The sequence below is a fragment of the Hippopotamus amphibius genome, chromosome 8 (genome assembly GCF_030028045.1).
Source record: "Hippopotamus amphibius kiboko isolate mHipAmp2 chromosome 8, mHipAmp2.hap2, whole genome shotgun sequence".
Taxonomy (NCBI): Eukaryota; Metazoa; Chordata; class Mammalia; order Artiodactyla; family Hippopotamidae; genus Hippopotamus; species Hippopotamus amphibius.
The window spans coordinates 112,997,780-113,011,190 of NC_080193.1; the positions used below are offsets into that span (position 1 = coordinate 112,997,780).

Sequence of the window (13,411 nt, forward strand, 5' to 3'; positions counted from 1 at the left end):
TTTGCATAAATGTAGATAATCATTTTATATTTCAAGGATTCTGACTTGAAAGTTGGTTCTCTTGTTTTCAGTGATAGAGAAACCAGCATTCCTGTTCGTTTTTTTCCAGCAATAGGGTTGATTAAGTATGCACTTAGCAATTTCATTTGAAAATAGTGATGCAGCACGTTACCTCATAGGCTATATAGTATCACTTTAAAGCAGTACAGATAATCAACTAACCATATTATTTTAAAACCACTGACCTACCCCAAAACTGATGGACAGGACTCAGCTGGTCTTTCAGTTTTCCTCCCATTCCTCTGGCAATATGTTTATTCTGCATTCAGAAGAGGGTACTTAGCGAGCGAGCCATCACAGCTAGGATCAGCATAAGCACCCTCACTGGAAGGACCGATTTTCATTTTTATTCAGTTGATCTGCTCTGGTGAATGAATGTGGCTCCATGGTATTAGTATCTGCTAGGCGTAACATGATGTGGGGATCAGAAATTCCCACTGAGGCTTCCCTGACAGAGCTTAGATATAGGGTTCCTTTTAATTATGTCAACCAGAAACACTCACAAAAAAACAACCCTGAAGGAGAAGATAGTAGTTAGTGCTTCAATGACAGGTTAGCGGATCACATGTTTGAACAGATTTAAAAGAAGATTCTAACACTTGTGTCAGTAAACCTCAGGGATTGCTTGTAATCCTGTGGGCTCTTCAGAGATTCCTGTCTTTCTTCTGCAGGTCCCAGTGATCTAGTCTGTGTTGATGTTTGAAGTTGCACCCATCTACTCCATGCCTTAGGGGTTCCTTTCTCTCCAGGATTGTCCATGGGGAAGGACATAATCTTTTCAATGTAACTTGCTTATCATTAAATAAAAACATAAGGTTTTTCTTTAATCCTTTCTTTAGATTTTTCACTACCAATCACTATAGGATAACATAAGGGCTGAAAAAAAATGACAGATTTGGGGAAGTTGTAAATTCTTTACAACTGATGGAATTTTTATAGTGCCTTATTTCATGGCTTCTAATGTCCTTTCTTGTATTTTCCTCCTAAGTTCCAATATAGCTTTTTCCCTTTTTCTTTTTTTAAATAATGCTTAAGGTTGGAATTCATCAAATCTACTTTTAATCCTTTTGGTGTAGGTTCTTCATGGTGCCAAGCAATCCATGTAAGCTAATGGGCTATTGAAATGCTCTGGTTGGGTGGCTTATATTAGAGAATGCTTAACCAAAGACTCCAGTTGCAGTCCTCTCACATTTGTGTGTGTGTGTGTGTGTTTAGTAGCGTACATGTAACATAAAACTTACCATCCGGACCATTTCTAAGTGTACAGTTCAGTTCTGTTAAGTATATTCACACTGTGCAGCCTATCTACAGAATATTTTCAGCTTGCAAAACTGAAACTTTATAGCCATTAAACAGTAACTCCCCATTTCACTCTCCTCCCAGTCCCTGGCAACCACCATTCTTCTTACCTTTTCTATGAATTTGGCTCCACTGGCCACCTTGCATAAGTGGAGTCACACAGCATTTTTCCTATTGTGACTAGCTTATTTCACTTACCATTGACAGTTCAGGGTTCATCCACGTTGTAGCAGTACCAGAATTTCATTCCTTTTTTAAGAAATGTGATATGTTTATGCCACATTTTGTTTGTCCATCCGTTGATGGGCATTTTGGTTGCTTCTACCTTTTATCTCTTGTGAATAATGCTGCTGTGAACGTGGGTATACAAATATCCGCTTTTAATTCTTTGAGTACATATCCAGAAGTGGAATTGCTGCATCACATGGTAGTTCTAGTTTTAATGTGTTACAGACCTCCATACTCTTTTCCACAGCAGCTGCGGTATGTCTTCTGAGTATGTCTTTATGTTCCCACTGACAACACTGCACAGAGGTTCTAGTTTTTCTGCATCCTTGTCAACGCCTGTTAGTTTCTGTCTTTTTTTTTTTTAAATAGCCATCCTAATGGGTGGCAGCAGGGGGAGTGATATCTCCTTGTAGTTTTTATTTGCATTTCCCTAATGGTTGGTGATATTGAACATCTTTTCATATGCTTATTGGCCATTTGTATTTTCTTTGGAGAAATGTTTAAGTTCTTTGCTCATTTTTTTTTTAAATTTATTTTATTGGCTGCGTTGGGTCTTTTTTGCTGGGCTTTCTTTTTAGTTGCGGTGAGTGGGGGCTACTCTTCGTTGTGGTGCATGGGCTCCTCATTGCCGTGGCTTCTCTTGTTGTGAAGCACGGACTCTAGGCGCATGGGCTTCAGTAGTTGCAGCACATGGGCTCAGTAGTTGTGGCTCATGGGCTCTAAAGCGCAGGCTCAATAGTTGTGGCGCACAGGCTTAGTTGCTCCGTGGCATGTGGGATCTTCCTGGAGCAGGGATCGAACTCGTGTCCCCTGCTTTGGCAGGCAGATTCTCAACCACTGTGCCACCTAGGAAGCTCCCTTTACTCATTTTTTAATTGGGTTTTTGTTTTTTTGATGTTGAGTTGTAGGAAGTGCTTTCCTGTTTCAGTCTCCCTTTTCTGGTAATGAGACTAGCAGGCTTGCCAAAGTAAAGAATTTCTTCAGGGCCAATGAGAGAAGTATTTCTTTTCAGAATTACAAGTGATTTCAGTAATCAAAGGAATCATGACTAGAAGAGGTTGAGACTACCTCCCTTGTCTCAACTCTCAGCAAGGATACTAAGGCAAGGAAAGAATTTAAATGGGTCACCAGTCCTTAGGAGGGCTGTGGAATGAAGTTCACAGCCAAGAGAGGCAGAGAAACAAGAGCAGAGAGTTGTGAGTCAAATTAAGTGTCCAGGAAGGTGGTCCTGAGCAAATAGCCAGGGAAACCAGTGTTGCTTTTGACTTGTCTTTTAGGTGTTTTCTTGTTATTGATGTAGGATAGCCTGCTGTGTTAAAGGCTGAGAGAGAGGGCATATACTTTCCTTTTCCAGTACTAGAAAACTCTTATTAGATTCTTTGGTATTTCTTCCTTCTAATCACCAATGTGAGATTTATGTCGTTTTTAAAAATTTTACAATGCTTATTTCATAACGAGTAAATGAAACTCAGTTTTTACTTGAAGAAGTCAACATACAAGAATATGACAGGCCTCTGTAAAGAATTCATGCACTGAAGCATTGGAGGAAAAATAGGAAAACTAATAATGATAACCAGGGCATAGATTTTAAGAAAGAAGAGTAGCAAAGTATTAAAAAGAGGAATTAAACTTAAAAGATTACTAATCTTTCTGTAAACTTTGAGAATTACTTGAATACTGTACTATTTAAACAAAAGTGACTGATATTCAAGAAAATTGGTATAGGAATTGTTCTCCTGCTGTAAACAACTAGAAAACTGGACAAAATGTATGAAGCAAGTGTTTGTAGACACTGGACAAGGCAGGCAGCACATGTGATTCCTGAGAGAAGGGAAACAAACAAGAGAGCCCTAAGATTGACTCAGCTTTCTTCCTGCAGGAATTTCTAGAATATTGATCTGTATGTGTTATGGGTATAACTCCACAAGAGCAGGGAATCAGTCACAGGAAATCAGTAGTCTGAACAGTTAGCAAATCTCACACAGGTCTGGAAAGTGTTCATATTCCCATCAGCCAGAAGGTTTACACTTTAGTAGTGGGAGTAAATTAATACTAGAATAATACTTGCTCTGAACTCCCAAGATAATTCAGTGGGGAAAAGACAGTCTTTTCAGCAAATGGTTCCGGAACAATTGGATATCTGTGTGCAAGGGAAAAAAAAAAAGTTCTTGACTCTTACCTTGCCCTTGTAGGGCAGGAAAAAATTCTCCTCTATCCTCTTAGGTTCTCTGTCTGGGCCTCAGAATCAAAGTGACATAAGACAGATTCACAGGAGACGAGTATACAAATTTTGCTAAATTTTTACATGTACGTGGGTGTCTGTACAAGAGAATGAAAACCTGAGGAATGACCAGAGCAGGAAGCTTTTATACCTTTTAGACAAATAAACAATAAATTTCTGAAGAATTGACAAGAGAAAGAACTTTTGGCTAGGAGCAGTAAATGGTGAAGAAGTAACTAGGAAGATAAGGGTTAGTTTAACCAGGTTGGTTTGTACAGATTTCTTGGCCCCAAATTCCCTATCTCTGGTGATCAGAATGTCTTCCTTCCTACTGGCTCAGTGAGGGTGCCTTTCACATGGGGGTCGTATCTCTTGCTTTCAGGAAGAAAAGGAGGGTCAGAGTGCCTTTCTTATATCTGTTGTTTGCCAAGTGCCTTTAACTCAAAATAATCAATATGCCAACGTGGCATATCTTTGGGTGACATGCTTTGAACTCCTTCACACGATATGCAGTTCAAAATGTATTATGAACCTAAATGTAAGCACTAAAACGATACCACTCTAAAGGCAAACAGGAGAAAATCTTGGTGACTTTGGGTTAGCTAAGATTTCTTTTTAATGTAAAAAGCTAGAACTGCAAAAGAAAAAAAATTGATAAATCTTTATTATAATTAAATGCTTTTCCTCTTTGAAAGACACCATTAGGAAAATGAAGCAACAGATTGGGAGAAAGCATTTGTAAAACGTATATCTGATTTTGGACTTTAATCCACCACGTATAAAGAACTCTTACAACATAAGAATGTAAACAGCATGACTAAAAATGGGAAATTTAGACATTTCACCAAAGAAGATACATGAATGGCCAGGAAGCACATGAAAAATGCTCAAGATCATTAATCTTTAGGAAAAGGCAAATTAAAATCACAGTAAGATGTTGCTGTGTAGCCATTAGAATGGCTGAGATCGAAGAGATTGACAGTATCAACACAAAGTGCTGGTAAAGATGTGGAACACCTACAACTTGCATATTGCTGGCAGGAAAGCAGTTTGGCAGTTTCTTATAAAGTTAAATGTACAATTACTCTAAGATCCAACAATCCCACTTCTAGGGATTTACTCAAGAAAAATGAAAATGTATGTCCACACAGGTGCTTGTACTCACATGTTCATAGTAACTTTGGCCCCAAACTGGAAACAAATCAATCCCTACTAAGCATTGAATGAGTAAACAGATTGTGATATAGTCATACAGTGAAATATCATACTCAACTATAAGAAGGAATGAGCCGATACATTAAATAGCTTGGGTGAATCTCAGAAGCATTATGCCAAGTGAGAGAAGGCAGACTCAAAGGCCTACTATGAAATTCTAGAAAAGGCAAAACTGTAGGCACAGAAAACAAATCAGTTTCCTGGGGATAGAACTGAGGGAAGTAGAACTCTTTGGGGTGATGGAAATGTATATCTTGATTGTGAGGGTAGTTGTACAGCTTTATACATCTATCAAAATTTATAGACCTGTGCACTTAAAATGAGTGAATTTTATCATATGTAAATTACATCTCAGTAAAGCTAATTATTTAAAAAATAAAATATGTCAAATTATGTTTAAAAAACAGTTTGACCTATAGAAGTCGGCATTGTATTTGCCGGAGATACCTATTACACTGTGCAGTTAATTGCTATTAGTAAGAGTAACTTAATGGCAGTGTTGATGAATACATTGTGCCTTTGGGAAAGAGTGCAATAAATCTTAAGGGGGAAATGCATCAATTTATGTAGACAGGAAGAGAAAACAGTTTCCAGTCCACTTATGGAGCTTAGTCACTCATAAGGGCTATCATGAGCATTTAGGATATCATGAAACAGCAATGATTGCATCTTTTGATACTGTCTTTTCATTTTATTTAAATTGTTAATGCTTTTAAGAAATTAACCAGAAAAATCTCAAGATAAGGTTGCAAAAAAGCACACTTCTTAGACTGGTTCTAAGCCTTTTATAAGAGGAAAGAAATACTAATGCTCATTTCTTTAAAGTACTACTTCGTCATTATATAGCAATGTGACCCTCCATAATGGTGAAAATATATTTAAAAATAAAAATATGTCTGTGAAGCTGCAGTATTTGATGAAGTAGACCAACTCGCCTAGGTATTTTGTGTTTCTATTGGTTTCTTGTCAATCTGAACGTTTCTGGAAAAGATTTAGAGGTATAAGTACATAATGTATAAGATGATTAGAAAAATATTCACAATTCATAGCAAAGCATAGCTCTCAACTGTGGTTGATTTAAACTAGTTAAAAAAATCAAAGACCTGTTTAACAGACAGGATATAACAGGGGCTTTTGCTGCTTGGTTTTAAAATAATAGGTGATATGACTTACTGTGGCTTAAATTCTACCTTCTACTTAATTTCATTCAATCCCAAGGACAAAGGCTTAAAACAGCACAACAAAGTTTTGTAAAACATCATAAAAATGGCAGTGTTATTCCATGAAGACATCTACCTGCTTGTCCCTGTCCCCATTATGTGTCCTTTTCTCTCTACTGCTTCTGTCTTTTTGCTTTATTGGGTGCCATCTATAAAAGACTATAAGCTGCTGAGAAGCTTGCTTATTCCTGTATTTCAGACACCTGTCACAGAGCATTTCATATGGTAGGTATGATGAATGAATGGGGAAGGTGCTGTGCTGCCACTGAGGTTCAAAAATGAAAGTCTAGTACCTTTTCTCAGAGTTCACAATACAGTGGAATAGACACATAAAATATGGTAAATGCTACTAAACTAGAGGCTTGCACAAATTATTGTGGGTGTCCAGAAAATGGTGGAGGGAGTCTTAAAGGCTTCACAGAGGAAACCTCTGAGCAGAGAATAAAAGATGGGAATGAGTTACCAAGTGGCAAAGGGTATATCAGACAGAACAAAGCACATACTCAAAGGACAAATGTTTGGAGAATGCAGAGCTGGGAGTAAAGTATCAGAAAATAAGGCCAAAAAGATGATTGGAGCCAGATTGTGAGGAGCCTTATGGTAAAGAGCTTGAATTCAGTGAATTTTTTCTGAGTGTGTATATATTTTAAGAATTCTTTTTTTTTTTTTTTTTTTTTTGAAGTACAGGAAAGTTATAGTGTATAGCTGAAGAATTTTTAAAACATAAGCATAACCGACACCCAGAATAAATTAGGCACTCGAGACTTCTTATTGAGTGCCCTCCCAGTCACTGCCTCTACCCTAGGATAACCATATACTGGTTTTTAACACCATAGATTTGTTTTTGAGTTGTATATAGGATCATACAGTTTTCTGTCTATCTTCTTTTGCTCAACATTGTATTTGTGAGGTTCACCTGTGTTGTATGTAGCAGTGATTTGTTTTCATTGCTTTAAGATATTCCATTGTGTGATATATCACATTCTATTTATTCATTTCTACTATTGATGGACCTTTGGGGTTATTTAGGTTTTTACTGTTAGGAATAATGCTGCTATGAGCAATTTTGTCTATGTCTTTTGTTAACAAAGATATACATTTCTGTATATACCCAGGAGTAGTACTGCAAAATCATTACATATGTTGTTAAAAGATACACTAAGGAATATTAAAAATTTTAATAGTTTATTTGAGCAAAAATTGATCTAAATCGGGCAGCACCAAACCAGAAGTGGTAAGAAAAGCTCCACTGATAGGAGCTTGGGGAAAGCCTTTAATGGAGAGGAGGTGGAAGCAAAGCAAGGAAATTATTTCATTGGCTGTAGCTTAAGCAGTTGCTTTATTTGGGAAAGCCTAATTGGCTGTTTATGATTGGTTGTCCTTAGGTTTTGATTTTTTAACCTTGAGGCATTACAGGCTTAGATTTTGGTTTGCATACAGGCTACTAAAGCGTTAAGGGCACCTTAGTTGGCCTCTGTTTAACAGTGTGTACATTTATCTTAGTAGTTACTGTCAAAAAGTTTTCCAAAATGGTTGTATGAATTTACATTGGATACTAAGTTGCTCCACATTCTCACCAACACTTGATATTGTTTGTCTTTTTCATTTTCATCATTCTTGTATATGTAAAATAGCATTGCATAGTGGTTTCAATTTGCACTTTCATGACTACTAATGGGGTTGAGCATCAATTCATACCTTTATTGGCTATGTGGTATCCTTTCTTGTGAAGTACCTATTAAATCTTTTTTATTATTACTGTTAATTTGTAGGAATTATTTCTGTCTTCTGCAAATTAAGTCCTTTATCCAGTACATGTACTACATATATCTTCCTCCTGTTACTTGCCTTTTCTCTCTCTTAATGGTGGCATTTATTGAACAGAAATTTGCTGTTCAAAATGTGGAGAAGGTATCCTGAAGATTTGGGGCAGATCCATAATGACCCATAAATGAGAAATTTCATTACAGACTTTACACCAACTACAATGTAGAACAGGAGTTTGCTGTTTTGGAGTTTTGGTATCTGTTGTTTTAACCATGTTTATGTTCTTACAGACTTCTTAAAAAATGATTGGATATACTATTTTAGATTTTTCTTAAAAAAATTAAAAATCCAACTGTGTAAAGTGTTTCTAATTATAGTATTTTTTAATTTATTTTCTAAGCATCATTTGCCCTTGTAGAAAACATTGTTTCTACTCAAAATGTTTTCTGTAGTCTTTCAAATAATTTGTTTTGACCTATTTTGCACTGATGTTTTTTTCTCTTGTGCTTTGCAAGTATTTAAAAATATCTGCTATTCAAATTAAATAATTTCTATAGTATGATATGAGCAGATGATTTATCCTCTGACCTCTATAATGTGAAAACTACACTGAACATTTCTTCAGTGGTTACTGTCTGTGGCTTACTGAAACTTTTTTCTTGATGGCATTTTTAATAGTTCAAAAAAAGTTTTTAAAAGTAGTGAATTTGGTTTCTTAATGGAAGGATTAGAAAGTTCATCATAATATATTAATAGATTGGAAATATGCTGTAGTTGTTTTTCAGAGGAGAGCAAATTACACCCATTTATATTTTTCCTATACCTTTATGTATTCTTTTGAGTTAGATGAAGAATAAGCTAATTTGTTGCCTTTAATTAGCTTCTTAAGCTCTCATTTCTTGTTCACTGTCTTTACCCTCTATGTAGTGTAAGTCAGTATCAGCTCTACTTTTTAATGCATTTTTAAAAAGTAAAATGATCTAAGTTTACTTGAATTCCTGTTAGTGTTCCTTCTTTTGAGATTAAATCTAGCAGAGCCTAGATTTTTAGAGAATATTATACATGATACCCTTTTTCTTATAAAGGAAAGAACTCAAAGAGATCATTTTCTAAGATCCCTTAGTGAATCAGAGAAATAGTTGTTATAGCCCTTGAGTCAACTCTGAGGCCTACTTGGTAGAAATTTTCTAACTGGAATCAGTAGGCTTGTTGAATACTGTTTTTCTCTTCATAATGCGTGTTGGACTGTATATTGTTGGGTGTTCTGGTAGGCTCCTGAGGAGAGGGTCAGAGGCAGTATCCTGAGTTTTCCTTTTGTTGTAGATTTCCTAGGACTTAAAACTTAACCAAAAGAAGGGTTCCTAGGATTCTTACCCAAAAGGCAGTGATTATAGTACTCATAACGCTTTGAGTACAAGGACTGTGTCCTGTTGATTATTGTCTCCCCTGAAGTGTCTAATGCATAATAAATGCTCAGTAATATTGTTGAATTGAGATGAGAATGTGAATCATTTGACAAAAATAAAGGAAAAAAGAAGTTGGCTATTTGATATGCAGGAGACAACTAATCTTTAAAGGGTCAGATAAATTGGTTAGAACACTGACCAGTGTTCCTCTAATAAGCAGAAATGCATTTACTCAGTTAGTTGTATGGGTGCGTGCAGGGTTGTATCCATACACATTTCTAGCTTAGCTAAAGATCCAAGTGCTAATCACTGTCAACTTTTCCAAAACAGTCTGCATTCCCTTTATAATGAATGAAGCTATGTTAGTTCCTTTAATGCTCTTCCATCATCCCTTCTTTGTTTCCTCTAGTATGTCTCACTTCCTTGTCAAGGGAAACATCCCCATCTGTGGTCTTATTTCATCCTTTTCTGCCTCCTCTAGGAACTAATTGCATCAGTCATCTTCCTCTTTCAGTATCTACAATTTTACCTTCTTGAGTTAGTGGCATATTTTCTTCTATCATTTTCAGAGCTTTCCTACCCTTACAAAAAAGCCTTCCCTTGACTCTGTTTTTCCTCAAGCTACCCTCTTAACTTTGTCTTCCTCTTTGCCATCAAAATTACACAAACAAGTTTTTATTCACTTCTTCACCTGACACAATGTCTTCTCCTCTTTGTTCTTTTTGACTTTTCTTCAGCCTTTGACATTCTTGACTAGTTTTATAGCCTCCTATAGTAGAAGAAGGTAGGCTTTGGAGTTTACAGGCTTAGGTTTGGATTCCTGCTCTGTGTGACCTTGGACAAATTCATGAGTCTGATTTCCTCATTTGTAAGATGTGTATATGCGTGAACGTATTTGCCTGAGAGCTAAGGGAAATGTGCTCAGTAAACGTTCTTTCCCTTCCCTGATTTGCTTGCTTTCTGACACACTGCACTGTCCTGTATTGCCATGCTGTTTATGAGTTGTGTAGTATTTATTATCTTCATTTGACAAGTGAGGAACCTAAGGTCAATCACATAGGAAGTAGTGGGGCAGGATTCTACCCCAGAGCTATCTGACTCTAGAGTCCAAAACCCTTAGCCTCTGTGCTGAATTGCCAGCATACTAAGAGTTGTTGGAAACTACAGTTTCTTCCTCTGTGTTATCTGTCTTATGAAAACATCTTTAATTAATATTTCATGAAATGTCTGAACCAGTGGAGCTTTTTGAATGAAATTTTCTTCCCATTTTTTCCTAGTATAGGTATATGACACAAGCACAAACAACTGGGGACCTTAAATGGCCTTTCTTAAGAAATTAATTGATAGCCGGGTGAGGAAGTATAGCGAGAGAGGCAGAGTTTTGTGTTTTGAGAAGTCTAAATGGCACATAAAGTGCCAAACTAAAAAGGACACAGGCAGTTAATCATAATGGTAGTACTGAGTGAGGTACATAATTGTGGACTCTCACACCGCAGCCTCTTTGAAAAGGGAATTGTAGCTTCATCATCTTTGCAGACTAGAAAAGATAGAAGGTAGCTATGTCCCTCCCTTAAGTACACCTTTTAGCATTGTGAATGAAGTTCTTCTAGGTCTTCATATGCTCTGTGATAACATGATCATTGTTCTGGCCAGAGAAAACTACTGGGTTTGGCAATAAAATGGACCTGTTACCTACTTGCCTATGGAAAGGATGGGCCCCCAGCACAGCATGCAGCCTGCTGCAGGGGTGCCATCATCCTTGGGACCTGCAACTAGAGAACATGGAGTAGGATCACTTTCAGGGCATTGGATGGGATCATGTCCATACAGCACTGAGGGCCGAAGAATGAGTGCCTTTGAAGATGAACTAGATTCTTAAAAGACTTGTCTCTCTCTGCTTCTCATCTTCTCTTTAGCATTGTGGCTGTAGGTAGGGTACTAATCTTCCCTGAACGTTTCCTGTAGAATAGTCATCTATTTAAGCTCTGGCAACTGCTTGGTAAGATATTGCCCTATCCATTCAGCCTGTCCTCTGAATCTCTTGTCAGACTCAAGGATGATACAGAGAACCTGGAATCTTGATGTAGGGAATTCTTTGAACTCAAAAAGTGAAATTCATACCTTTGAGACAATTGCTCAACAAATGCCTGAAAACTATATATTGCAATTATAAAGGAAAGGGCAAGCATCAGATTTACATAGCATGTAATGGGATCTCCTGCAGCACCTGTTGTATTCACAGCCATACACCTGTATTGAAATACCAGTAATAGCCTCTTCAGATTCAGAAGGAAGTGGCATAGCATTGTAACCAAGGAGTCAGGCCTATATTTCTTGTTTTATTAAATAAGTATTGTAGAAGACCACCTCACAACACCTTGCATTATTGTCTCTCTTTACTTCCAAGGTAAGTGGATTTATTTATAGGTGAAGACTGTAGTTCATTTAAGACACTTCTCTAGAGTCACAAAGTGGGAAGGAAGAACTACTGTATTTCTACTTCACTTTATATTGTAAAGTAAAATGTCCTCTGATACATTAGTGCTTTGTAAGATGTGTATTAATTTTTTAGGCATAATCACTATTTGCTCATTACGTAATTGAGATGTAATTTATGTCAGGCAAGGCTACAAAATGTAGATTTATTTTATTACTTCAGTTATGGGTATAGAATTTATTCCACTTGTAGAATGATCTGTTTTGTTGTTCCAGATTAGAAATTTTTGTTTGGTGCTTTGGCAGGATTAGGCTAAGGCATAATCTTACTTTTATGAGACTTTGTTATATGAAAGTATTGTTAAGGAGCAAGTTTTAATATGATTTATATCAAAACTCAGGTAGTTTATTATAAACAGTAAAGGAACTATTGGGCTAAAACTGGTAAAAAAATTTTTTCTCTAATAGGCAATTAATAAAATGTCTCCAACATCCCTAAAGATCACACTAAGGCAACTCATGGAGGGGTCTTCAAAGACCTTGCAGGAAGTATTAACTATGGAATATCGGCTGAGTCAAGCTTGTATGGTAAGAATTTTTCTTTAAAGTTTATGAAACTCACATATGTTCATTGTAGAACATGTAAAATATAGAAAATTTATAAACAAGAAAATTGAAACTATCTGTAAATCTACTCTATGAAAATACAGCAGGCCAGTTAGCTTAAGGCGTGTGGAAATATTGCTCCCAGATTATTAATAAGCCTTTATGAAACAGCAGTTATATTTGCATATAATTATAAGAAGGACTCTAACCTCACGTGAAATTCAAAATAGAAATTATAACCATTTTTTAGGCATAGTCTCTGACCTTGGGCAGAAGCATAAATTCTCAACCTAAATATATATAAAATGCACAAATGGAAGTTGTTAGTTAGTCTGTTATGGTTTAATTGATTAGCATTGATAATACCATTATAGGGACTTCCCTGGTGGTGCAGTGGTTAAAAATCCACTTACCAATGCAGGGGACATAGGTTTGATCCCTGGCCTGGAAGATCCCACATGCTGCAGAGCAACTAAGCCTGTGCACCACAACTACTGAGCCTGCGCTCTAGAGCCCGTGTGCCACAACTACTGAAGCCTGTGTGCTTAGAGCCCGTGCTCCACAACAAGAGAAGCCACTGCAATGAGAAGCCCAGCACTGCAATGAAGAGTAGCCCCCGCTCAGTGCAACTAGAGAAAGCCCATGTGTAGCAACGAAGATCCAATGCAGCCAAAAAATAGATAAAATTAAAAACAAAAATACCACTATAGATACACTTAAAATAGGCAATAATCACATAGAATATTATTGATTTCATGAAATATTTCAGAGTTAAAGTTATTTCTTCTTCCAGATAAACTCTTTTTTAAAAAAATATTTAGGCTGAACTGGTTCTTAGTTGTGGCACATGGCATCTTTGTTGTGGCATGCAGGATCTTTGTTACGACATGTGGGATCTTTTAGTCACAGCATGCGGACTCTTAGTTGTAGCATGTGGGATCTAGTTACCCCAC

General features: G+C 36.8%; 1 protein-coding gene across 3 annotated transcripts in view; it reads left to right on the forward strand.

Annotated features, from left to right (window-relative positions):
• Positions 1-13,411, forward strand: part of HIBCH (3-hydroxyisobutyryl-CoA hydrolase) — a 91,809-nt gene that overhangs the window by 71,246 nt on the left and 7,152 nt on the right. For all 3 annotated transcript variants that reach the window (XM_057744506.1, XM_057744505.1, XM_057744507.1), the window contains one exon: positions 12,321-12,440. In XM_057744506.1, coding sequence (XP_057600489.1) covers positions 12,321-12,440 — 120 coding nt within the window. The remainder of the gene's footprint in view (positions 1-12,320; positions 12,441-13,411) is intronic.